Source organism: Trachurus japonicus, chromosome 9 (genome assembly GCF_045865225.1).
Source record: "Trachurus japonicus isolate A0001 chromosome 9, Traja_1.0".
In the NCBI taxonomy this organism is placed as follows: Eukaryota; Metazoa; Chordata; class Actinopteri; order Carangiformes; family Carangidae; genus Trachurus; species Trachurus japonicus.
In genome coordinates this window covers 30,301,872-30,325,341 of record NC_140915.1, presented here as the reverse complement: position 1 = coordinate 30,325,341, position 23,470 = coordinate 30,301,872, and the positions used below count along the sequence as shown (strand labels likewise).

The following is a 23,470-nucleotide window of genomic DNA, read 5'->3' as shown; positions in this document are numbered from 1 at the left end:
TATTGTTCCAAAATAAAAAGTTGAACGTTACAATCTTATAATGTGTATGCAGTACATGAGACACAAAACAAGGCAGAAATGCACCCATAAAATTTCTTTTATTTTTTTTTCTTCCCACAACAAAATGTCTACAAAAGCGATAAAATATAGAATTTAACAAAAATCACTTCAGACCTTCACATTGTATATACATCTCAAAGGAGGACTCACTAAGGGCCCTGCATAGCTCTGAACTTCAACCCAGTCAGATCCATCAAATGTGGGTTTTTGTGGCTCTTTTTAATGCAAATGCATGCACCTTTCATTCTCGTGTGAAAATGACTGTACAGTAGAGCTCATGGAGTTTAAGTAGAGTCAGAGTTCAGAGTCAAGCAGAGTCCCCCTCACCAAATGAAAAAAGCATAAATGTAAAAACAGTTTGTCAGTGTAATCAAATACACATTTTCCGTGGAGTTCCCCTTTTTTTTTGATTGGTTTCTCAAGTAAACTCACACAGTAAAGCATCTACGCCCCACTCTGCCAATCCCTCGTCTCCTCACTAGCTATGGCACTTTGAAAACAAAAAAAGTCATTTTTTTTGTGTTTTTTCTTTTGTTTTGTTTTGTTAGTCCTGTGTAAAAGAGGTTCTGTAGCCCAAGTACCTTTTAGGTTTTCGGTTACAGATTGCTACATTTTGTTTTATTTGCTCTGGCTGGGATGCAAAGACATTCTAAACAATAAATTAACAATTTTCAACACTACTCCAATTGCACGCATGTGTAATGCATCAAGAAAGTTTACAAAGCATTGGTAGAGCAAACATCTCACTCTCTCTGTTTCTTTGTCTCACACACACACATGCACACTCACACACACACACACACACACACATTCGCTCACACAGGTTTTCTTAGGAAAGGGAGGAGGAGGCTTGGGGTGGAGTTTATTTGACTAAACGTAGGAAATGCATTTCAAACCAAGTGTATTAAAAATGTCTGCGCAATTTCTCCAAGTCGTCACATAAAATGACGACTAGTTTTACTGTGCGCTCTGCGATGTCAGTCCATGTCGATGGAGTGGTAAAGGCGCATGATGCGTTCAGCCCCTCACACTGAACTCCATAACATTCAGAATAGATGACCCTCCCCACATCGTTCCCTCCTGCTGCAGGGTCTAAGGGTCTCTGATCTGGTTCAATAAGGCCAGTTCAGAAAAGGGCCGTTCACTGACTGGTTAAACCAACTCACACATTCAAAGGTTGAGAAAAAAAAAAAATTCAAATCCAACAACAAATGTTTAAATTGGTTGTGTATAAATAAGAGCATTTTATTCAAAAATTCCTTCAGCTTGTGAAAAAAAATTGCTTTGAACTGATTGAGTTGACGTAGCATTTGCCCTGAAACCCATCGCCCACCCTGCCAATAGCCCCTCCCTCGAAACCCACAATATCATGAGAAGAGAAAACACAAATAAGCCCCAAATGTTTCATTGCAATGAAACGTCATGCAAATAGAACAGAACAACAATAGGCTAATAGTAATAGAAGAATAGTAGTCATAATAAGAACAATAATAATAGTAAATAGTAATAAAATAAAAAATAATCTTACAATGCAAACATGACAGTAGTAAATGCCTCCAGTTCTTATTGCTACAGTATCTTACTTACAGTGTTGCGTTGCCACTCGTTCTTGCCAGCACATCCCCTTTCACAACCCCATCCCACCCCTCTGATTCACAGTCTAACAAGGGAAATAAAAACATCACACACAAAAACGTCATATTCAGAGTTGGAATTCACTGTCCCAGGGGTGTTGTGATGGCGCTTGATTCACAGCTTACTACTGGACTTCCCTCACTGTCCCGAAAGCAGCAAAATAAGCAGTAAACATGAGTGTACAGTGGTGACAAAAGCACACTGACATACAGTGTTTATATAGATAGATATAGTATATGTATATGTTTTTTTTTTCTTGTGCTACGTAACAATGCTTGTCATATAGTCTGGGCTCTAAAGAGAGTTGGACAGTGAATTCATGCTCTATACACACATACACACAGACACACACTTATCAAAGCCTTGTCTGGGCAGATGCAATTGCAGGCATACGTCGACGACGGCATACAGTATGCCTTTTTTTTTTTTTTACCCTAAAAAGTTATTCTTTCATAATTAAATGTTTGTAAATTTGCAAAAATATTAAACCCTCTTTTAATGCGAACAGAAAAAGAGCTGCTCCCTGAGAGATGCTGCGTAGTGCATCGAGCCTTTATGAGCAAGTGATTGTCTTATAGAGTCACTGGCCTCTGATCTGGGGTCAGGTCAGGGGGGGTTGAAGGAAGGAAATTGCTGCGAATGGATCACTGACACAGCATGGATCAGATGAATGCAAGCAGATCGCTTATGTTTAATGCTTGTTCCTCATGTTGTCGACATGTGGAGAAAGCATGTACTGGTGCTGTAGGGAGGTGCCAAAACATTCAAGTGTTTTAGCTGAATGCAAAACTGCTGTGACTGTGTCCATGCATATAAAAATGTAGACATTTGGCCACTGTGCAATGAATATCTACTCCACGTAGAACATCTAGTCCAATAATTTAACTTTTAGTAGGTAAAGATGAGGTTTAAGTGCCAATTTATCAAACAAGTATTTAAATCACAAACTGAAAATTTACCGACAGCAGAATATGTTTGTGCTAATAACAAACTTCGTACATAACAGAGTTCATTACAGACCTCTTTATCAAAGCATCTAGTGGCTGAACCCAGTACTGCACAAACCTCTTCAATGTGTTGTTCAAATTGTTCCTTCACCACAAAACGTAGTGATTAACTGCCAGATGACGACAACAACACCGTGATCAGATTAACCAACCAGTGTGATTTTACACAGTGGCCAAATGTAAACAAACATAACATTAATGAAGCGTCTGTAAGTGCTAATATTTATGGAATGACTAAAAAAAAAAAGCAAAAAGTGATTGTCTATCACAGCTTTCTGTAATCAATCATTGATGCAATGTTGCAGCATTTTTTCCACATCTTTCAGTCAGTGCTCTGTCGTTTGTCCTAACTCTGGATCATATTGTGATCACTTCAGAGTCTGTGGTGGAATGAGTACCATCCATAGAGATGATTGTTAGACATAATTAATGATGAAGTGTCAAATATAGTGCATTCCAGTTAAAACTGCTACCCTGTTCTGAACAGCTGAAGAGTAGGAAAGGAAAGGAAGGGAAAGGAGAGGAGTAACATCAGAAAGGCAGTGTGAAAGTTATTGCTCTTTAGAGAAAAGGGTCCTTCATATTCTCAGCCCGGAGTGATTGACAGCCATGGACTGGATTGTGCAAATAGTAATTGGAGGGATGAGGGCACACAGTGCTTACACACACTTTAAAAATTGGGAAGTCGTGAGTTTGATAGTTTGTCTTGATTTAATCTTTTTTCTTCTTGGTAGAATTTCTATACACTTCTGTCTGCCGAAATCTCATGTCAAGGCCCTGGTACAAAAGAAATGAGGGAAAGGTTTAGGGGACTTGGGGAAGAGGTGGGGTTCATTGTGAGGTCCTAGTTTCTGATTGGTTGTTTCTGGTTGATTGTTCGAAAGCAGTCCAGTTTTTATTGGACGGAATTATTGCAGCGAGAAAAAAATGATTGATAGGATGGCAAATCTGCCAGATTCTTTTTCTTGCAAAATAGAATATTTATGTATATATATTCACCTTGAAAAGTAGCCATTATTTTCTTTTTAAATCCTTCATATGCTCTCTTTACATTTCTATAAGTTCTCATCAGAAGGCTGCGGTACCTTCTTTACATATGAACAAAATCCAGACAAGGCTTCTGTTTATCAACAAACCCGAATCAGCTCCCGGTTTTTACCCAATAGTCTTTTACAGTCTCAACTTTACAAATTCTGTACACAAGAAACTATCAAATAAAATAAAAACACATAGACAAGGTATAGACAGCCTCAGTGGGCTGCTGTATATTTAAATTAGGACTAACTTATTTTAACAGAACAAGAATAATACTGGAATCCGCTCTGCACTAGGAGAATATCTACAATAGCTTCTCTAAATCCACGGTTCCCTCCCCTATCCACCTTTTTCAGCTTCTTCACAATGTCTTCATGTGAAAATAAAAACAAAACAAATACAAAAAAAAAAAAAAAAGATTTTTTTTCAAAGTTAAAACAAATTAACTTACCCAGTTTTTTTCTTAAAGATTGACAGCTTAAAATTGTTCCTAGATGTTTTAAAGTCTGTACATTTCTGGTCAGTCAGTTCAGTTCAGGAGACAGGAGGAAGCCCCCTCAGGTTGTGGCTTGGGGGTGCGTTTCATTTATATATACATTCTTCAGACTGTATCGGTGAACAGGATGGGATAAGTGCTGGACATTCCTAGTATTGTTGGCGGTAACTGTAAGTTTCTGGCAGATGATTCCTCATCCCCCAGGCTGAAATGAGGCTGGGGGAGCTCAGGAGTATGTGGTTGCCGCAATGATGACATAGTCAACACTGCTGTCTCGTCAGACGTGGCTGTGGTCTTATTTTCTTGGTCCTGCGCTGGCACCGTTTGTTGCATTTGAGCCACAGGCAGTCACTTGGGCATGGCCATGGCAGAGTTGGGGTCGGGATTGAAGAGTTCTTTGTAGAGCGGAGGGAAGAGGACGTTGACTGTTTCTGGGTGGAGCTGCTGGAAGGCCTGAAGCTCCTCGGTGTGGAGAGTGCACAGGGCTGACAGTGTTGGGATTCGGCTGATCAGCTGCCAGACAAAAAGGAGACACAGTCAAGGACGAGGAAATTTAAACTGATAAGCTACAGGGGGAGACAAGGTTAGAGCCGCCGTCTATGTTTGATAAGTCTGACTATCTCAGTACGACTTATGTCACTACAAAGGCTTGACTTACCTTAGCCAGTGCATCCTCGTCCATGTGGTTCTTCTGCATAATGTGCTGCAAAGCAAAGTAGATCTTCTCCTGGAGCTTCTGGACTTTTCGAGGTTCCATCAGCCATGGCCGATCTGTGTAGAAAGATATTCTTTTTTATAAGTCACCGCAGATAGCTTCCTTTATTATTACAATGAATTTAGTAAATGCTCACTGACCTGTGGAAATTAGTACAGCTGCTGAGAAGAGAGCGATCTCCTCCTCTGTCAGTTGCAGTGAACACAAACTCTTGGCAAAGTCAAACACTGCACTCACTAAGTCATCACAACCTGGATGGGAAATCAAGAAGAGGACAGAGAGGGGGAGACAAAAAGAGAGATTTAAATTACACTTTGATGAGAGCTGATGAGCAAAAATACCTCACAGGTAGAGGATTCTTTTGATTTCATTTTTTTGTATTTTACTTTTTTCTTTCAGTTCCAATTGGCCTTTTCCTCTATTTATACCAAGATGAAACACCTAGGTGGTGATGCCTTACCTAGAGCTTTGAACATCTGCATGCCTCCGTACTTCCCCTCAAAGAGCACAGTGTTGTTGAGAGGGTTGAACGCTCTGCACATCCGCACCAAGACTACCTCCAAACAACCTGGAGACAGAAACATCGTTAGAGCCTGACAGTGATAGACGGACCAAAGGACAAAATAATTAGAAAGACCCAATGAGTAACATTATCTGGTCAGTCAAGAGATGGGCCTGGCCCAACATTACCAGTCTAGTTGTCTCACCTGACTTAAGCAGGAGGATCTGGTCATTCTGGCACAGTTCCATGAACCCTGAGATGCGCTTGGCGAACTCCACCACGTACTGGATTGCATGGGTGATCTGGATGGCACACTGCTGCCACAGCACGTCCCGGGGCTAGAAAACAAAAACATCCAGTTGAGGGTTATATATTCTGTACTTTGTAATTTGAAGCTTCACTAATGGAAAAAAATTGTTTCAAAGCCCATAAAAGGCATTAAATGCATTGACAGCATATCTAAGAATGCAACAAGACCTCTGAACTTGCAGGTGTAGCTGAAAACGAAACTAGAATGACAAAATCAGCAGAGATACATACGTGACTATGTAAACATCACATTCTGTGCATGAGAGCGGTGTCGTGACATTAAGTCTCACCTTGCTCTGGTACATCTTGACCTCTTCATAGGAGTGTGTCTGCCAGGCAAGCTGCTGCAGCTCCTCCGTTGTGTACTGACATGTCTCCAAGTGGGACTTGATGATATTCTGAGCAATACGGTCTGGAAGACAGGATTTATATTCACTCAATCTTTTCATTACAGAATGTCAATTCACTTTTTAGTTAAGTTATACTTTTGCTACAGCAGTGTATGGTATATGTATGGGTAACGGAAGCAAGTATTCTGCCCGTTATACTGAGGATGCTGTGATCTGTTGAAAATAGATTTTCTTTCATTTCTACCCTTTACAGCTTAATTTAACATTCCCTTGGATTTGTGTTAAGTGATTAAATTGAACTAATTCTCAACATGCGCAAATTGCCTGAGCTGTACATACAGTAATATGACACCTTGTCAGCTATCTCTGTAAGCCTGTCTGATCTCCTGTTCTGCACTCAGATTAGCACTCTGACTCACGCTTTCTACCAGGACTACTTTGTGGGTAACCATTCGTTTTCCATATGGATAATTCATGTAGTTTTTAGATGGTGAACCATTCTCCTGTGTCTGTTTCACAAACCAAGCCAAATATCATATAGTCTTTACCCAGCTCTCCCATGCTGACGTTATTGGGTCCCAGCTGACTGTCCTGGTAGCCTCCGTAGCTGAAGAGGTTGGGTACGGGCGTCAGGTCGTACACCGGCTCCTGCTTAATGTGCTTCATACCCGACATGTCCAAACCTGACTGGTCTGGAGACGGCTGGGTGGAATCCATCCCATAGTAGCCCCCCGGGACAACGCCTCCATTACCATGGCCACCTTTGGGCAGCTCAATGACATGACCATTGGCATAGGTGCCGCCAATCTCATGGTTAAGAGTGGACAGTCCGTTGGTTAGGCTGGATGAGTAAACGCGCGCAAGAGCTTCTGCCTCTCCTGTCTGCTGCTGCCGCTGCTCCTGCAGCCGCGCCTGGTGCTTCTGCACCTCTGCATACAGGCTGTCACGTTGCTTCTTGGACATGCGGCCAAACTTTACCGCTGTAGGTGGAGAAAATGATGTAAAGACAGAAAATTTGAGAAAAACCTGCTGCAACTTTTCAGCTCCTTTAGGTGAAATAGAATAATTGGCGGAAAACAGTACAAATTAGATGTAAATGTGCACTGGTTGTGCATGCTGTTACACTAATCACTAATTTCTTTCTATAGATTTCAATATAGATACACTGTGCCTCACCATCTCTGGACATTCCTAGTGCGAGACATTTCTGCAGACGGCAATGTTGACAGCGATTGCGGTTTGTTCTGTCGATGAGGCAGTTCCTCTGGCGGGGGCAGGAGTAGGATGCATTGTTCTGCTGACTCCGTCTGAAGAAACCCTGGTTGCATATCAACAAAACGCATGAATACAGACTTCCAGGTACCCATACACACATACTGTAATACATAAATTGCAAGAGTGCAGATTTTCAGAGGAAACAGACTCTGTCGAAACATGCATCATGTCTCACCTTACATCCTTCACACGTAATGACTCCGTAGTGGATACCTGATGATTTGTCTCCGCAGATTTTGCATGGTATAACTTCTATTTGGGCTGCAGGCAAAGAGAGAGAGAGGAGAAAAGACATGTGTTAAAAATCTAATTTTGGACAAAGAATAAACTTTCGTTTCAGGTCTAATTCAGTCCTACTTGTACAGTAGTGGTCCACTTTGAGGTTTGAACAGCACATAACCTGGGTGGCTGTGGGACTTGACTGAGATGTGTGTGTACGTGTGCACAATTTCACAAGGGCACAGTGACATCTGGACTTTCTATGTATGTCCTTGTAGTACTTGTTCTATTGACTGAGGCATCATACATTCACACCGTACATGCACACAACTGTGTTCTTTGTGTTAGGCTTGAAGACCCCTGCAGGTTAGAAAGGTTGCCCATAATGAGAAAACAGGCTGAAGGACCTCTCTCGCTCTTCAGGTCTGATTCTCACACAGTTTCAGAAGCTTTTACTTAATCTACAAATGTACTAATGAACTACTTGTCATTGCTGTCAAAATTTTACTCACTGTGTAAAGGTAGCTCCATGTACAGCTCAACCAAAGGCACAGAACAGCAAGTCTTTCAGTGTAACACACTGAAGCACCTCTCAGTAGTGTCTTTCAACTTATTATCCATAATATATGGAAAGAGAAAGCCGCTCTTCCTGTTAAGTGATATGAGATGGATGTAGAGGTAGGCAGGTATGTCTGCTGAGATGGCACACCCTCTATAAAGAGATTAGACAGCCTATCTAATCCTAAATTATTTCCCGACGAGCTGGTTCCCTCCTCTGCTGAGCACTGGCTTAACCACAGCTGAAATAGCCATTCACATGTAATCACCTTGCATATAGTCCCAGCTGCAGGAAATACTTTTTAAGTTTTATGAACTTCACTAAAAATTCCCAAACAGTCAACAAGCAGAACAGAAGACGCAGCTTTGTCAGTTTTATACTGCAAATATGCATAGCTTTTGCCTAATTTATCCCCCTTAAGAACAATACAAAATTTACATTGTGTGACTGGAATTAATGCTTTTGGAGGTGTGAATTTACAGATGGCATTGTGTCTTCTGTGTTTGTGTTACCATATGCGTTTATGAGTGCGTCTTGTGTCCATGCAAGACACATGTGTGTATATATAATATGCACGTGTGGGTATACTAAATATCTGTGGAGGAATGAGTGTGCAGTATATATAATTGGATAATCCTATATGCGGATCAATGGAGATAGTTCTGTCTGTCCAAGCAGCTGAGCAGGCGTAGACGTTTACTGTAGACAGTGACTGCTGTCTATACACGCTATAGTCCGCACCTCAGGGAGTTGGACTGTCTCACAGTGTGTGATCACATACCTGCTATAATAAACACAGATACCGATTCATATGGAATAAATCTCTACTGTATATGCACTGTGTTCTCCCTACATGAACCTATACACACTTTGCAGATATAATGATGGTGAAGTGACAAGAGCGAAGAACCTTATTGGTCCAGAAAGCTCATATAGTCATTCATTTGGTTACCCCTGCATTCATTCATTCTTTCATTTCATTCATCTGCCCCCTAGTGGCCATTAGTTCACGTAAACGTCTACTAACTAAAAACTGACCCCCTGAACAACACACCGTCTTTCTGTATGTATTGTGGTAGTTATCTTTATAGTTGGGCTTAGCGCTCTTATTTATCCCAAATTGGTATATAAAAAACAAAGGATGACTGTATCCTTATTCCTGCCGCAGCAGCCTGCCTGTGAGCGAATGACCTGCAGATGGAATGACACGCTCTTTGACTGTGTGCTCAAGGTAGCACGGCTCATGCTGGGCGATCTGGTGTGGCTCAAGACGTGACCCATTTCCACCAATTCCCGGCCAACTGGTTCCAAACTGGGTCAGAGCGGAGCACTGGACTGGGACGACACACAGACTACACATACACTGAGCTGTCAGTGAACATGGCCTGCAACACGCTATTTATAGTCAGTAAAAACAGGTCAGTTGCACTTGGGACATGGATGTTATCATCATCAGACCAAATAGACGACAGGACAACACCACCACGCCAGTCGATGTCATATTGCCTTCATTCGCAGCTTTTCGCAGTCGCCTCTTACTTTCTCCTGTTGCGGAAGCTTATCACAAACTTCTCGACAAACTCTGATTTAAGTTTCGAGCATGAAGCTAGAGAGTCTCTGTGGGTTTAGCTGAATGTGTTCAGCCCACACCTGCTGCTGCTGCTGCTGCTGCAATGTGGATATACTGTCGTTATCGTACATCGCAATGTATGAGACTGTGTATATCCACATGTATTATTTCTGTAGATTTTTAGAGAAATCCCTTTACATTTCCCTACCCCAGAGGGCTGTGTGTTTACTGTTTCTCTCCAGTGATTACAGTATATCTTCAGTGCATTTCTTTGTACCCCATGGGAGATAGTGCTCCTCTTTGTATCACATAATTATGCCCAAAGGAGTATGGGCATGTGGGCATGTGCATTGTTTTAGTGTGTGTTTCTGAGAGGGTTTGAGTGAGTGATTCACTTATAAGAAAGACACAGAGAAATGTAAAGTATGCGTACGTGTCTGTGTGTGTTCGACAAAGTGTTTGTGAATGTGCGTTTGAGTGTGGGTGTGTGCATTGTTGAGAGTGTGTTGTGCTTACTGCCAGCGGGGACTGTCAGGTAGGATATAGGGAGACGGTCATGACAGCATCGCTGTTGCCAGGGTGACCACCCACTCCCTGCACTCGTCTGGCTGTCACAGCGATGATGTGCTAAGCTGTCACAGTCTTAAAGGAAGTGATGTCATCGCTGTGTGCAGCCAACTCACTGTTCGTCCTGTCGCCCTCTCTCAGCAGCGGAGGCTTTGTGAATTGTTTACCAAAGGACTCCCACTTTCACATCCAGTCAACAATAGAAGCCTGCCGCCTTCTTACACTTTAGCCGCAATGGTGGATTATACGTGTAGCAGAATTAAGAAGTGTTAAATGTTGGCTGTTCAGAGGAGGCTCTGTTCTCATTGTTTTCAAAGTTTGGATGGATGATAATGCATTTTGGGTATTTGATTCCATGGTTTTAGTTTAGAGAAGCAAACTCACAGCTTCAAAGTTGTAGTAGAAATAGGGTACAACTTCACAGAAAGGAGTCTAATGCAGCGATTCCCCTAACGTCTCTCTGACAGGCAGCCATTTCCAAACAAAACCTTAGCGGAAGAAAGCCACTCATTTTGTTTGTTTTGTTGTTGTTGTTTTGTAGCAATTACTTTGCTCCTAGATCTTTCACAGAGGAGAGCGGGACTTCTTTCTAACCTGAGTTGACCCCCTCCGATCAGAGTGACTGACAGCACCCTCGGCCAGTGAGAGTGCGAGTGTTATCCTGAGGTTATTATGTAAGAGCGGGACTGCAACGCTGGCGATTCCTCAGCTAAGAGGAGGATCAGGCCTGCGCAATCTCTTGAGAGAGAAAATGATAGAGAGAACTAACTGGAGGTGGATTTCATAAAGGCACAGATAGTCGTTTTAGTGTGCACTACACTACTGAGAGTTTGCACACGTGCATGTGTGTGTAGCTGATTGTGGCCATGAGGTTTGTATTGCACTGGCACGTGTGTTATGATAATTGATTTTTAATGAAGTGAGGATCTCCTGTGTATTTCCTGGGCTGGCCCTCTCTCTAAATAGAGTCCTAATTATCTACATTGCAGTGCAGAAAAAAGCAGAGCCTAGCACCAATATCTTAGTAATACTTTATCTGAGGCACATACCGGTATGTAGCTCACACACAGAGCACCAGTAATACACACATACCTGCACCTAGATATGCACACAAAGCACAGCTCTCCTGATCCATACTGATAATGTACCAGCCAATGAAGGCCACTAGGTGTTGCTATACATGTTTGGTTTCTATGTGTGTGTGTGTGTGTGTGTGTGTGTGTGTGTGTGTGTGTGTATGTGTGTATGTGTGTGCTTCAAAAGGGGCAGACTGGACATGCATGTTTCATTCATTCAGCCTCCGGTGTGGGTCGACAACAGAAACTTATCCAACAAGCAGCACACACATAGACACTTAGGCATACACAGTATCATGTGTTAACAATAGAACGGTGGTATACACTAGAGGTTCATGCTGTAGTATCACAGTTAATGGAACAGTTAAAATCACTTTCTGGCATAACTTTTGCCAAATGTAAGGCACTTCAGAAATGCAAACACAACTCCTACTGCAGTCCCAGGGGTTGATTTGTTGGGGATGAATGTGGGTGGTATCTTCACTTCATTAAAAATATGCATAGCTTCTTCCCAGTTAACTAGATATCTTCTGGGAAAATGAAGGAGATCAGCACTTTACCCCCCCATCCCTCCCACCCCACCCCCACCCCTCCCCTCCTTGTTAAATCTGAACAACTCCGACGCTGCTCTTAGATGTCTCTATACTGTGAATTATGCTATCACTGTTCGCCATCCACTCCACTTCAGTCTGTTTGACTTTTTCATTCCTCTATGAGTGTTCCTACACGCTGTAAGTGGCTGTGTGACTGGGAAATCATTTCAGTTTCTGTATTTCATGATCTATTTCCATATCTCAGTGTAACTCTGTCTTCCGTGTCTCTCATAGAGCTTAGAAAAGAACAAGCGTTTTTTTCCTTTTTCCTCCGCCGATGATGAAAAACACTGAGAAAACTTTTGGTGGCGTGATCGCTGAGTGGATGAACACACACAGCTGGGAATAGCGTATAGCAGTGCTGCTTGGGTTACCTCCCCTGTGTCTCCTGTCATGTTTTCACATCATACTGTCCCATTAAAATCAATGAAACACTGCCACTGCATATGGTTTCAAACGGACTTGTGCTGTGTGCTGTCACACTTTTCTCTCTTTCCTGTCGCTTTTTACTGTCTGAAATATATATGAATATTCTGAAGAGTGGTGGACTATCTGCTCTGATTTTGAAAAAAAAAAGGAAATACAATAAAATAAATGTATTTCATTCACTTTTATCTGCCCTGCATACTGTGCATCTTCTTTACATAAACCAGTGTGCAGTATTTATCATGAATTCCATTGTTTTGGGAGCCTAAATAGCATTATGGTTTAGACATTGACAGTGTAGTTCAAAGTACAAAGCCTCTCTCTTTGTTTACTGCCTCTGTCTACTGTATGCTCTCTCATTAAGGCTTTATATATGTACACTGAAAAAGTTTTTCAGTCCTAGTGCCAAAACAATGTCATTTTCCCACAATTTCTTTTTTTTAAACAAACACAAGTGGTTATAACAGGATTCAACTAAACTAAATTCAATATACACAGGCAGTATGGTTTAAAAAAAAATTTGACCCCACATCTAGCTGACTTTTGATACTTGAACATTTGCTCTTCATTTCAGTTTGTTGAACGCTCATATTAAACATGAGCTCTTTGGATGACAGCACCATGGTCAGAGCAGTTGCTTTAGTAACAGCTTATAAACACCAAAAGACATGCTACAAATGATAATTTAATTAATTGATTGGCTGATCAACACAAAAATTAGTGGGTAACTATTTACAGTAAGCAAAAGTGCCCCTGGTTTAGGCTTTCCTGTTTCTCTCTGGTTTATGTCATTGGAACATTTAACCAAATTAATACATGATATTTCCCAAAGTCTCCCTGGAGTTTGAGAAAATAAGGTGTATGTTTATTTCCTATTTTATGACATTCAATAGAGCAAAGGTTTGCTCAGTTAATTGAAAAAAAAAAAACAGCTCCAACAGCGCAGCAGTGAACTTGACACTGGAGATGACCATCCCTCGACTCCACCATCAAGGCCAGAGCTGACTGATAAACAGAACAGCGACTAACAAACTCAGTGCATCCTCATTAACACAAGGTGACACCACGGTGTGCCGGTTCTGTCTTTGTTTGTCCAGTCTGCTGTGCTGTGTGCTACTGTAATAATCATAATGCCATGCAGCAGGCCCATCTCCCCTCCCCCAGCCCCATCCCTCGCTGCCAAGCATGTCTTTGTCCACTCTGTAATATAGACAGTCACACTGTTGCTGCATGTAGTATGCTACTACCCCCCACCTCTGTTTTTCCCATCAGTGTAACGTCATCAACCCCCCCCCCCCCCCCCACACACACACACACACACACAAATGTACAAACAGTCAGAAAAACAGTCGCTCTTGCCCTCCCCCCATGCTGTATGTCATAGGGCATGAGCTTGTCCAGCTTGCCATGCGGCCCCAAAGCACTCTGGGTAATTGCTCAGATAGCAGGTCTGGGATCAGCTGCAGTTTGCTCATAGAATATTGTGCTGCGGCGTGATTGGACGCTACAGAAAGGGAACAGAAGGGGGCCACTGGCTGTCATCCAGTGCATCGATTCACACACACACACACACACACTCATACACACATTCAGACAGACAGACAGAGGCACACATTCAGACATGCTTGAATGCATACATTACTGAAAACTGCTTTTGAAAAAGCAGACTACACTGTATGATTTCTGCTTGCCTCCCCCCACCCCACCCCCCAACCGCACCCCCAACACACACACACACACACACATACTCACGCACTCTCCCACCCAGTGCAGCATGTGTCCTCAGATGGATAAGAGGAGAGGGAGGCGTGGGAAAAAAATCCACAGGGTAAACCCAACCCCTGCCTGAACACATACATATATATATACACACACACACACACACAGTGTGCCCATCTGCCCCTTCAGATCTGCCTCTCATGGTCACTGTACACACTCGCACACACAGGCGTGCGCTCACACTCCAGCCCCCTGGGTGACCTGTAGGACCCGGGCGCCCTTTGACCTTTCCTTAAGGACTGAGAGAGTGCATCAGAGTGGAAGCAACGAGTCCAAGTGTGAGAGGTCTGCATCTGGTCATTACCGTCCTGAGAGCAGCCATGAGAATGCACACACACTGAGGCGTACTTGCTGCAGCAGACATGCACGCACACACAGACACACACATACACACACAAACACACAGTGCTTTAAGCTCTGTCTCTTATATATTTCTTTTCCTTTCTTCTCACGCCTTCTCCGTCACGTTAGCAGACATGCATGTGTGCACACAGAGCTGTAAAACACCGAGCCAGTTGTGGTGTTCTTGTTTTGTTTAGGATGAGATAACAAAAGAGGAATATATTATTTACACACACACATACACACACTCTGACAGAGATCCTGCTGTTTCAATCTCTTAAGTGAGGAAATAATGTTTTGTTGGCGTTGGCCATGTCCTCATCCTCCCTTAACCTCACGCTCCGCCTCCTATGGTGTTTCTCTTGAGCCTAATTGTAGATGACAGTGTGTGTGTGTGTGTGTGTTTGAGGGGGAAGGGAGAGGAAAAGGTGGCTTTCCCAGTGTGGAGAGAGAAATAGAAAGAGAGGGACATCCACAGAGAGACAGACAGAAAATCACTCTCAGTTCTTACATAAGGTGTAGAGAAATGTGCCCTCAGATTCGCTGGAGTCACATCCTTTGTTGTGATGGTCTGTGGTTAGTCAGATAAAATCGGCAAACAGGAACATCAACATGAGTGAGGCTGAATGAACTTTAAAGCATTAATGAAGAGAGCAGCACTTAGAGTGAATAGCTGACAGATTTAAATCACTGAGAAGGATGGAAACCATGTGTGTCAAAGCTTGTTTGAAACGCTATCGAAACTGCTTCCCTTTAATTCTAATTAAATGTTGCGGTTGTTTGCAGGGCCGGTCCAAGCCTCCATGGGGCCCTAATCAAAATCTTTATTTTGGTGCCCTCTATTACTGCCAATAATACTATTTCATTTTTTACTCTGTCATTACGAATCATCATATCCTGGCAGGTTTGTACCCATCTATGGTTTTTATTCTGAAATGGCACCAAATTTAATTAAAAGTGCAGCCTGGGGTTGATTTACATTTAATCTTCAAATTGATATAGTACTTGGATACTGAATGTCACCTATAGGTCGACTAAAAGTAACAAAATAAACCAACAGACAATGCATTTACTGTAAACACATCATCTGCTTTTTACATTTTTTACAGAAAAGTGCAACAACAATTTGAAATGCAACAATAATCAAAGTTTTTTGTAAGTACACAGTGTTTCTATAAGGATCGACAAAAGTTACGCACAACAATTTTAAAAAGTTACTTGCCTTTTGGGGGCCCCCCAATAGTCACGGGGCCCCAAGCAGGTGCTTAGTTCGCTTATGCCTTGGGCCGGCTCTGGTTGTTTGTGTGTGCATCTATACATACTGTATAGGCTGTATAGACATATACAGATGTGTGTATGTAGAAGTGTAGATGTGAGCAGTGCACTATATAACATAGCTAAGATTGGCTCCTACAACGTTAAAATAATTTGAGCACATTTATGCATCCATTACATATGTCCAACAATAACAACTGTTTTTTTTTTTTTTTTTAATGTTTGAGCCAAATAACTACCTGCACTTTACATTTCTACCAGCTGTATCTTCAACCATGCAACAGAATTTAAGCTTTTGCAGCACTTCAGTCAAATGAACAAATTCTTCAAAGCTGGCTTGTCAGCGATGAATTAAGTTGTAATAAAAATGGCACAGCACTTCAACGTGCAGGAAAAAAAGAAAAAATCTTCAAAGCTAACCACTGTGGCCAGTGCAGCCACTGGAGAGTGGTATTTTTACACTGTTGTATCACCTGTAAGGAAGTTTCTTTCTGTAGCACTTCTCAGGAGCAGAGCGTTGCAGCGTCACTGCCGCTCACCCATGTGCCACCCCTCTGGTCGTGGGTGTACGTGTCTCTTTGAGTGGGACTAACTGGCTCCTTGAGAGTGAACATGAGCATATGAATGAATGAGTTCCCGTTTGAGTTCGAGTGCGTTTTCAAAAGGTTTGAATGCATGTGTGTGTTTCGGCTCGTCTGAGCGAGCGTGTGAGCACACGTGTGTGAATTTGTATGTGTGTGTCCTCTCTCCCAGGGATGGCCGCTAATAGCTCGCCTCGGGCAACAATTTAACTCAGCCTAACAAGGTTCTCCCCAAAGTGGCCCCAGGGGCATCTCTCACAGAGGCAAATTGATCACAAAGACTATCACACAGCTCAGCTTGGCTCGACCCGGCCTGCTTTGCTCTTCACCTGCTCTCTCTCTCTCTCTTTTTCTCTTTCTCTTGTGGGATGATTTAACAGAATGTGTTATCAACATTAATTCTGAGTTGAGAGAACAAAAGCAGCAGAAGCAACAGTCTTGGTTTCATAATTGCATTCTCTTTGTGAATGACAGGAGACTTCTCGTCAACAGTCGCTGCTTAGGACACACACACAAGTGAGCGCGCGCGCACTCATGGGTTAAGTGAGGGTAACTCAGGATTTGGACACAGTGAGAGAGAGAGAGAGAGCGAAGTGGAGAGAAAGAAACAGACCTAATAAGAGTCTCTTCAATGAGATTACAAGCACTAAAACAGGCTAATCTTTGTCATTAAGAAAAGATGCCGCACTAGGCTAAGTCATATTATAGGCTTATTGTTGTTAGTGCGTACTATGCACCTGCCAGAACCGAACACCTTCACAGAATAGAGGCATTTAGTAACATTCAGTAAAAGAGAAAATACAGTATCAGTCTTACATTGTTCTAGTGACTATGGGGAGAGGGTCACTGCTTGTTTTTTAAAAGGACAGTAGTCAGAGTAACAACAATTCAACTACTGTCACATAATCATTTTCTTTTTCTAATAAAAAATATTTATAAATCAAGGTTTTATTTTTTAGCCTGAGACAAAGTTTTCTTAACCTACAAAAGAGCATTTACTGTAATGTATATGTATATGATTATGTATGAAGCAAACGTTGGAATGTTACAGTGACACATACACCTACAGAAAATGAGCTAATCTGCTTTGAGTGTTAACTAAAGTCTAATGGTTGGTTTGCCAGTGTGGACTTTGGATTCTACTATTATGGGTGCTGTCGTTATTCATTGCTAAGGTTTGCAAGTGTAATGTGAGGACAGGATAGTTTATTTCTGGTTGTGTGTGTGTGTGTGTGTGTGTGTGTGTGTGTGTGTCTGCGTCACCGTGCAAGTAAACACAGATTCAGCGTTTTATCCACCCTCTATTCTGTTATCCCTCACTCTTTCACTCTCTCTTGCTCAAGCAAATTCACACACACACACACACATGCACTATTATGTAACTCTTAAGTCTCTCCCTCACTTGCTCTCTCTTTTCTTATCTCACTCGTTCATTCACTTTCTGTTTATCTCCCACTTCAACTTTAATTTGACATGCATTCACTCCACAGATTCTCAATTCTACATGGCGATGACCCCTGAAACCAGAGTTCAGAAGTGCAGATGAACATGCTGTCTTACTATCAGCTGTCAGACAGTGACCCTTTAAAGCGTTTTCCATAAAATGAGATTGATTATAAGACAGCAAAATGAATTCCTGCCCTTGATATGAGCACATTTTTCATGAAAGCTACCCCTCCAATGATATTTCTGGTCTCTCTGTTCATACATTAATCGGTTTCTGCGTTTAACAAGCGCAGTCACTCTCTTCCCTCAGTTTTTACTTGAGTGTAAATTGGAGGAAAATGTGAATATTGAATATCATTGTGCCTCCATTGAGACATGCTGCCTTCATGGATGAGTAAAACTGACAAAACAGAGGGAGCTGTCAGAGGACTCTATGACTTCAAGGCAGATTTAGAGTTTAGGAGTGGTTCAGGCTAAAATCCCTCCCGGCTGAGATAAAGTGAAGACACAAACCGAAGCGTGCCGTATAGCCCACGCTTTGTGTGTGTAAAGATTAGAGAAATAGGAGGAAAGAGAGAGGGGTAGAAAAACTGTTCGCCTAGACTCCCTCAGACAGCCGCGGAGAGATAAAACCAACATGGAGTGCACGCTGAGCACATGCTAAACAAACACAGGCTATGATAGGCTCAGTGGGACCACAGAAGTGCCATCCAGGCCTCACACGCGCGCACACACACACATGCACACACAGCATGGTGGGATGTTTTTAGTAGACGGCTTGAAAAAAGGTCAAGCAGACACTTAAGGTGAGGAGTAGACTGTGGGTGTCTGAAGACAGGTGCACAGACAGTGGGAAGTCAGTCCTGAATGTGAGCCTGTGTGTGTGTGTGTGTGTGTGTGTGTGTGTGTGTGTTGCAACAGTGCTCTGGTGGTACCTCAGTCAGTCAGTAGGGCTGTGTTGAGGGATTAACAGTGTGGCCTGCATGGGCTTGGGGTAATCTCTCCTCTCTTCTTACATAACACTGGACCATTAGTCAGCACAAACACACAATAAACAACACAATCAACAACACAGAGATCCACAACAGACCACACATACTCTGATAACACTGCAAACCAGAGAGATTCACTCAGGCCAGGTGCCCACTTTGAGTGCAGTGGTGAAAACAGAGAGCAGTGAGTACTACCTACTGTTTCTGACTGAGGTTGGAGCAGCAGTTTCCAAACAGGCTCCGAATACTAAGTGCTAAGTGCAGTTCAGTCATCATACAACTCTTCAACAATGATTTCAGTTATCTTTACAGTATTTGTCAACATTTGTAATTTCTCATTTATATATACTTCTCATATACATTCATTTACTTTTTGCCTATAAGTGCTAAATAGGGAACTTAAAATTAAAGTGTTATCAATATCTTAAAACACATGGACTCATTTCAACATAGCCTATTATAACTAAAGATATGAACAAACATTACAACAGCAAAACAAATAAGAAATAAAGCAAGAATTAGCCTACATATTTAGAACTGCTGCTAAGAGATCAAATTACTAAAAGGTACAGACTTTTAGCATTAAGAGTAAAGGAAACCCATTGACGTTATGTGAAATAGATTTATCTAAACAGACTGTTTCCGTTGACTGTGACTAAAAATTGATCCTGGGATGCTTTAGGATCGGCCAAATCAATGCTCACACAAGCCTCCAAAGCAAAGCTGGATAGGACTAATTCTATTGGCATGGGGCCGTCATGCATAGTATTGCAGCCATTCGTGTGTGTGTGTGTGTATGTGTATGTGTGCGCTCGTGCGTCAGTGCTATCTTCGTTTGTATGTGTGCACATGCCATCTTGCAAGGTAATAATGTTGAAGAGTAATGATGCTGCTGTATGTTCCAGCCACTTAGCGGTCCCTGTCCTTGTCTTTTGACGCCGCTCGTCATCACCTCTCTGGTTTATTGCTCTCTTACACTCTCCCAGTTTCTGTCACTCTATCTTTTCCCATGGTGAAGGAGTGTGAGAGAATGTGATTGACACATATCGCTAACAGAGGAGATCAAATGGCGCTGTGAGCCCCTCCTCCCTTTGCTGCTCCCTCCATTGTTGAACTCTTTGACATGCTTGACCCGGGTGCATCTGTGAGATGTAAAACGCTCTTACAGGCTTCTGCCAGTAATACACATTCACACACACACAGACTAATGGGGACTAATGTAAAGATCACAGAAAATAGAAAAATATTGAGGCACAGAATTCACATCTACAATGTCAGTTAAGTGTGGTTTTGTTAGATTGTATAAATTTAAGTGTGGTTGTTGCTTTAGCAGAGACCTCAGTGCTGTTCTCACACTGACTGTAAGTGAAACATTTCCTATAGGTAGGTGTTGCTGACTGGCTCTGGAAACCTGTGCTTATTTCTCCAACATAACATGTAATTGTGATAATTATGACTAATGTCAATTAAGATCAGAGCAGGTTCCAAGAATTTAGTCACGTGTTATATTATTTATATATCCATTTAGACTTTGTTATAATTCATATTATGTCCTGAAACTAAAACTTTGCTATCACCAAAACTTTTGAATGGAAAAATATAATGCTCCTTTTACTGTTGTTATTTCATCACGCAACTTCTTTGCTGGTTTTGAGAGGAACACGATTCACAGCACTACATCATCATGGTGCAATAATTATCCTGTTTACAACATCCTACACAACACTGAGCCATGTTGGGAGAAACTCACAATGCTCCATTTTCTGACATGAAGAAAAGGCCCTGATGATATTATTTTATCTGTTATTTCTCTGTGTTTTCCTGGCCGGGTGATGGGGTGACATCATCTTCGGTCAGGGCTTTAGGAGTTGTGGCTATTGTTAAATGATAATTACCACAGCTCATGAGGGGCCTCTATTTTTTATAACCTTGTGGTTGTGAGCACATTTCTGTGTAAGGGCAGCCGAGACTCCACACACACACAGGTCGAGAGTGGGGGCCGCACGGCCCACACTGATTTAATTCTATCTGACAAAACCCTTTGGGGCGTGCAGAGGGAGAGAGGAAGATGGAGAGAGAGGGAGAGAGGGAGAACGAGAGAGAGAGAGAGACACGGAGAAAGAGGGGTGAGAGAGACGCTTCAGGGGCCTCTTCTGCCAACCACAGCTATAAAGTGAAAGCAGGAGCTTTCCGTATACCCCCCAAAGCTTCCCATGCACGAGAGTGGTCGCGAGGCCCATTAAAATGTGGATAAAATACAAGGTGCATGACAGAGGAGTTTGCCATGGGATAAGAGGAGAGAGAAAGAGAGAGAGAGAGAGAGAGAGAGAGGTGGGGGGTGTTTGGCCTTCTCATGTTTTTTCTTGCCTGAGGATTGATGGCCTGAAGTTTTGGTAGCAGAAAGCTTTATATTACATTGAAACAAAACAAAAAAATACATAAGTGTAATAGATAGATAGATAGATAGATAGATAGATAGATAGATGTTTAAAATGATTTACCCTCTGATATTAGAACAATTACTACAAAACTGTACAACTCATTACAATAAGAAGTGGGAAATGTTGTCAGTGTGTTTTATTTGGAAAGACTCGAGGTGTATTCTAGTTTATGATATTATTTTTCCTCAGATTATAACGGCGAGCTGTTTTTATTTTAAATGAAGTTTAGACTTTCATGCATGTGGATCGAAATTCTCTACCAATAATCCTGTCTTTCTTCTCCAACTTGACGCGGGTTCATTCAAACACATCCACTTGTCCATGACATTAATTGTTTGAAATGTCAGATCCACTCAGAATTTAGTGTTCATGATCATCCACTTGAACGAGTGTTGCAACTTTGCGCCAGCGATAATTGCACATTAATCTGCCACGGAAAAATATAAAGATAAATCCAAAAAAGGACCAAAAACAAATAAAAACAAACGTATAGCTGATAATAATCAAGTCAAATATTGAAACATTTAATGTTAAACAACTGATCAACAGAAACAAAAAAAAGCTGCTAAACCATTTTTTTTTCTGATTTAAAGGAAATTCAAACATGGAGGAGAGGCGCAGTGAGAGTGGAGAGAGCTGCGTTAACCTGTGTGTATGTGTGAATGTGTTATCTGCGTGTTAGACTGTGTGTGTGTGTGTGTGTATGCATGTGTGTGCGTGTGTGTGTGTGTGTGTGCGCGCACACAGGAAGACATTGACGTTGAATTTCAACATACCCGGCGCGGTGCAGAGCGTTATGGAAATGGGTTAGTGGAGCGCGTGAAAATTAGCGTATCCCTGAAACATATTCAATAAAGTTTATCACCATAAAATGACAAATGAAAGTTTGTTTTCCTGCACATCATCTGATCGGATCTGGTGGGAGCCTATCCGTAATTTCCGCTGGTGTGGAGAGCAGCTCAAATGATTAAAGCTTTAATCAAATATCATGCGCCACTTTTAATTTCCAGTCACAGACTCCAGCGGCTTTACGCATGAATTTGCAAAAACTGCAGGCCTGTCCCTCACACAAACACACACTTAGACTCAAAACACATACACACTCACACATAACACACACTCATACTCATACAGACAGATCCAAATAAAGTTTTATGCCTAAGGTGGCTGATGAGGCTGCAGACAAATCACAACCACAGTCCCTCAGTTTTGCTGGGGAAAAAAGTGACAAAACCGCTTTTTAGCAAAATAAAAACTCCCAGGATGAACTTTCAAGACCAAATCTTGGATAAAGCCTGCGATGCTGTGTGTGTGTGTGTGTGTGTGTGTGTGCATGTGTGTGTGTTATGCGGGTTGAAGCTTGGGGTAAAAAGTGGCGGCGGTGTTTGGAGCAGTGTGATGGTCTTACCTCGCATGGTGTTGGCGTTGCTGGAGCTGGTGCTGAGGCTCGCTTCCCAAAGCAGCAGTCATGAAGAAACAAACATAAACACTTAAAAGATGGGGAGGGGGTTGCGGGGGGTTGGGGGAAGATCCTCGGTTAAAAATAACAACAACGGAGAGTGTAGATGATCTGCGTCGACGTCCACTGGCTGCCCTGAGTGGAAGCGTCTCTGCGCTAAAAGCATCCCAGACCGGGGCGCAGGGAGGCGGGCTGAGGTTGGACGGTGCGTCGGTCTTTGCGCTCTGGTCGTGTGGTCGCTTTTCTCATGACATCTGCGCTCTCACCTCTATGGGAGGGTTTCACTGTTTTCTGCGGGCTGAGGGAGGGAAGAGCGCATAGGAGAGGCTTTACCCGGCGGCCCGGATTGGACTGGAGCACTTTCCGCTCCTCCCACTCTCTCCTGCTCAGCCTCCAGCCCGGAGCCTGCACACACACACACGCACGCACACGCACGCACACACACGGCCTGAGCGCTCTCTGCCGCTAAAATGCACTGATACAGTCACAACAAAGTTTTTAATATTGCCTTTCGACTATATTTCATGCAAGCATAGAAAATAGTTCCGGCCTCAATCTTGTGCAAATGTTTTTTTTTATTCCCTTGTTTGTCCCATTGCAGTTTTACTTGTTTGCAATTTTTCATAGAAACTTAGGGAACAAAACTGATCATCTCTCTTTGACTGAGAAGTAAAACTTTAAAACCTGATTTTATGAATGAAGGTTGTGGTTTAAACGGGACATTTAGATAAGTAAGAATTGTGGAAGAATAAAAATAGACA

The 23,470-nt window shown here is 42.3% G+C and overlaps 1 protein-coding gene across 2 annotated transcripts; it reads right to left on the bottom strand.

Moving 5' to 3' along the window:
• Positions 1-3,827: 3,827 nt before the first annotated feature.
• Positions 3,828-23,008, bottom strand: rorb (RAR-related orphan receptor B). Of its 2 annotated transcripts, none has more exons than XM_085787308.1 (10): positions 22,659-23,008; positions 7,560-7,645; positions 7,286-7,427; positions 6,658-7,089; positions 6,050-6,171; positions 5,656-5,788; positions 5,409-5,516; positions 5,089-5,199; positions 4,892-5,004; positions 3,828-4,746 (listed from the first exon to the last, which is right to left on the bottom strand). In XM_085787308.1, the coding sequence occupies exons 1-10, from the start codon at positions 22,663-22,665 to the stop codon at positions 4,582-4,584; spliced, it is 1,419 nt and encodes a 472-aa protein (XP_085643434.1). In that variant the 5' UTR covers positions 22,666-23,008; the 3' UTR covers positions 3,828-4,581. The 2 variants fall into 2 exon arrangements, with proteins under 2 accessions (XP_085643434.1, XP_085643433.1); XM_085787307.1 differs by lacking the exon at positions 22,659-23,008 and adding an exon at positions 8,116-8,390.
• Positions 23,009-23,470: the final 462 nt, after the last annotated feature.

What these genes read in the sequence shown, in the direction of transcription:
- rorb (XM_085787307.1), bottom strand. An exon ending in GATCCTCCTGCTTAAGTCAG is followed by an intron (nt 5,517 to 5,655) that starts GTGAGACAACTA and finishes TTCTGTCTCCAG; the next exon opens with GTTGTTTGGAGGTAGTCTTG. An exon ending in GCAGATGTTCAAAGCTCTAG is followed by an intron (nt 5,200 to 5,408) that starts GTAAGGCATCAC and finishes TTTCCCATCCAG; the next exon opens with GTTGTGATGACTTAGTGAGT.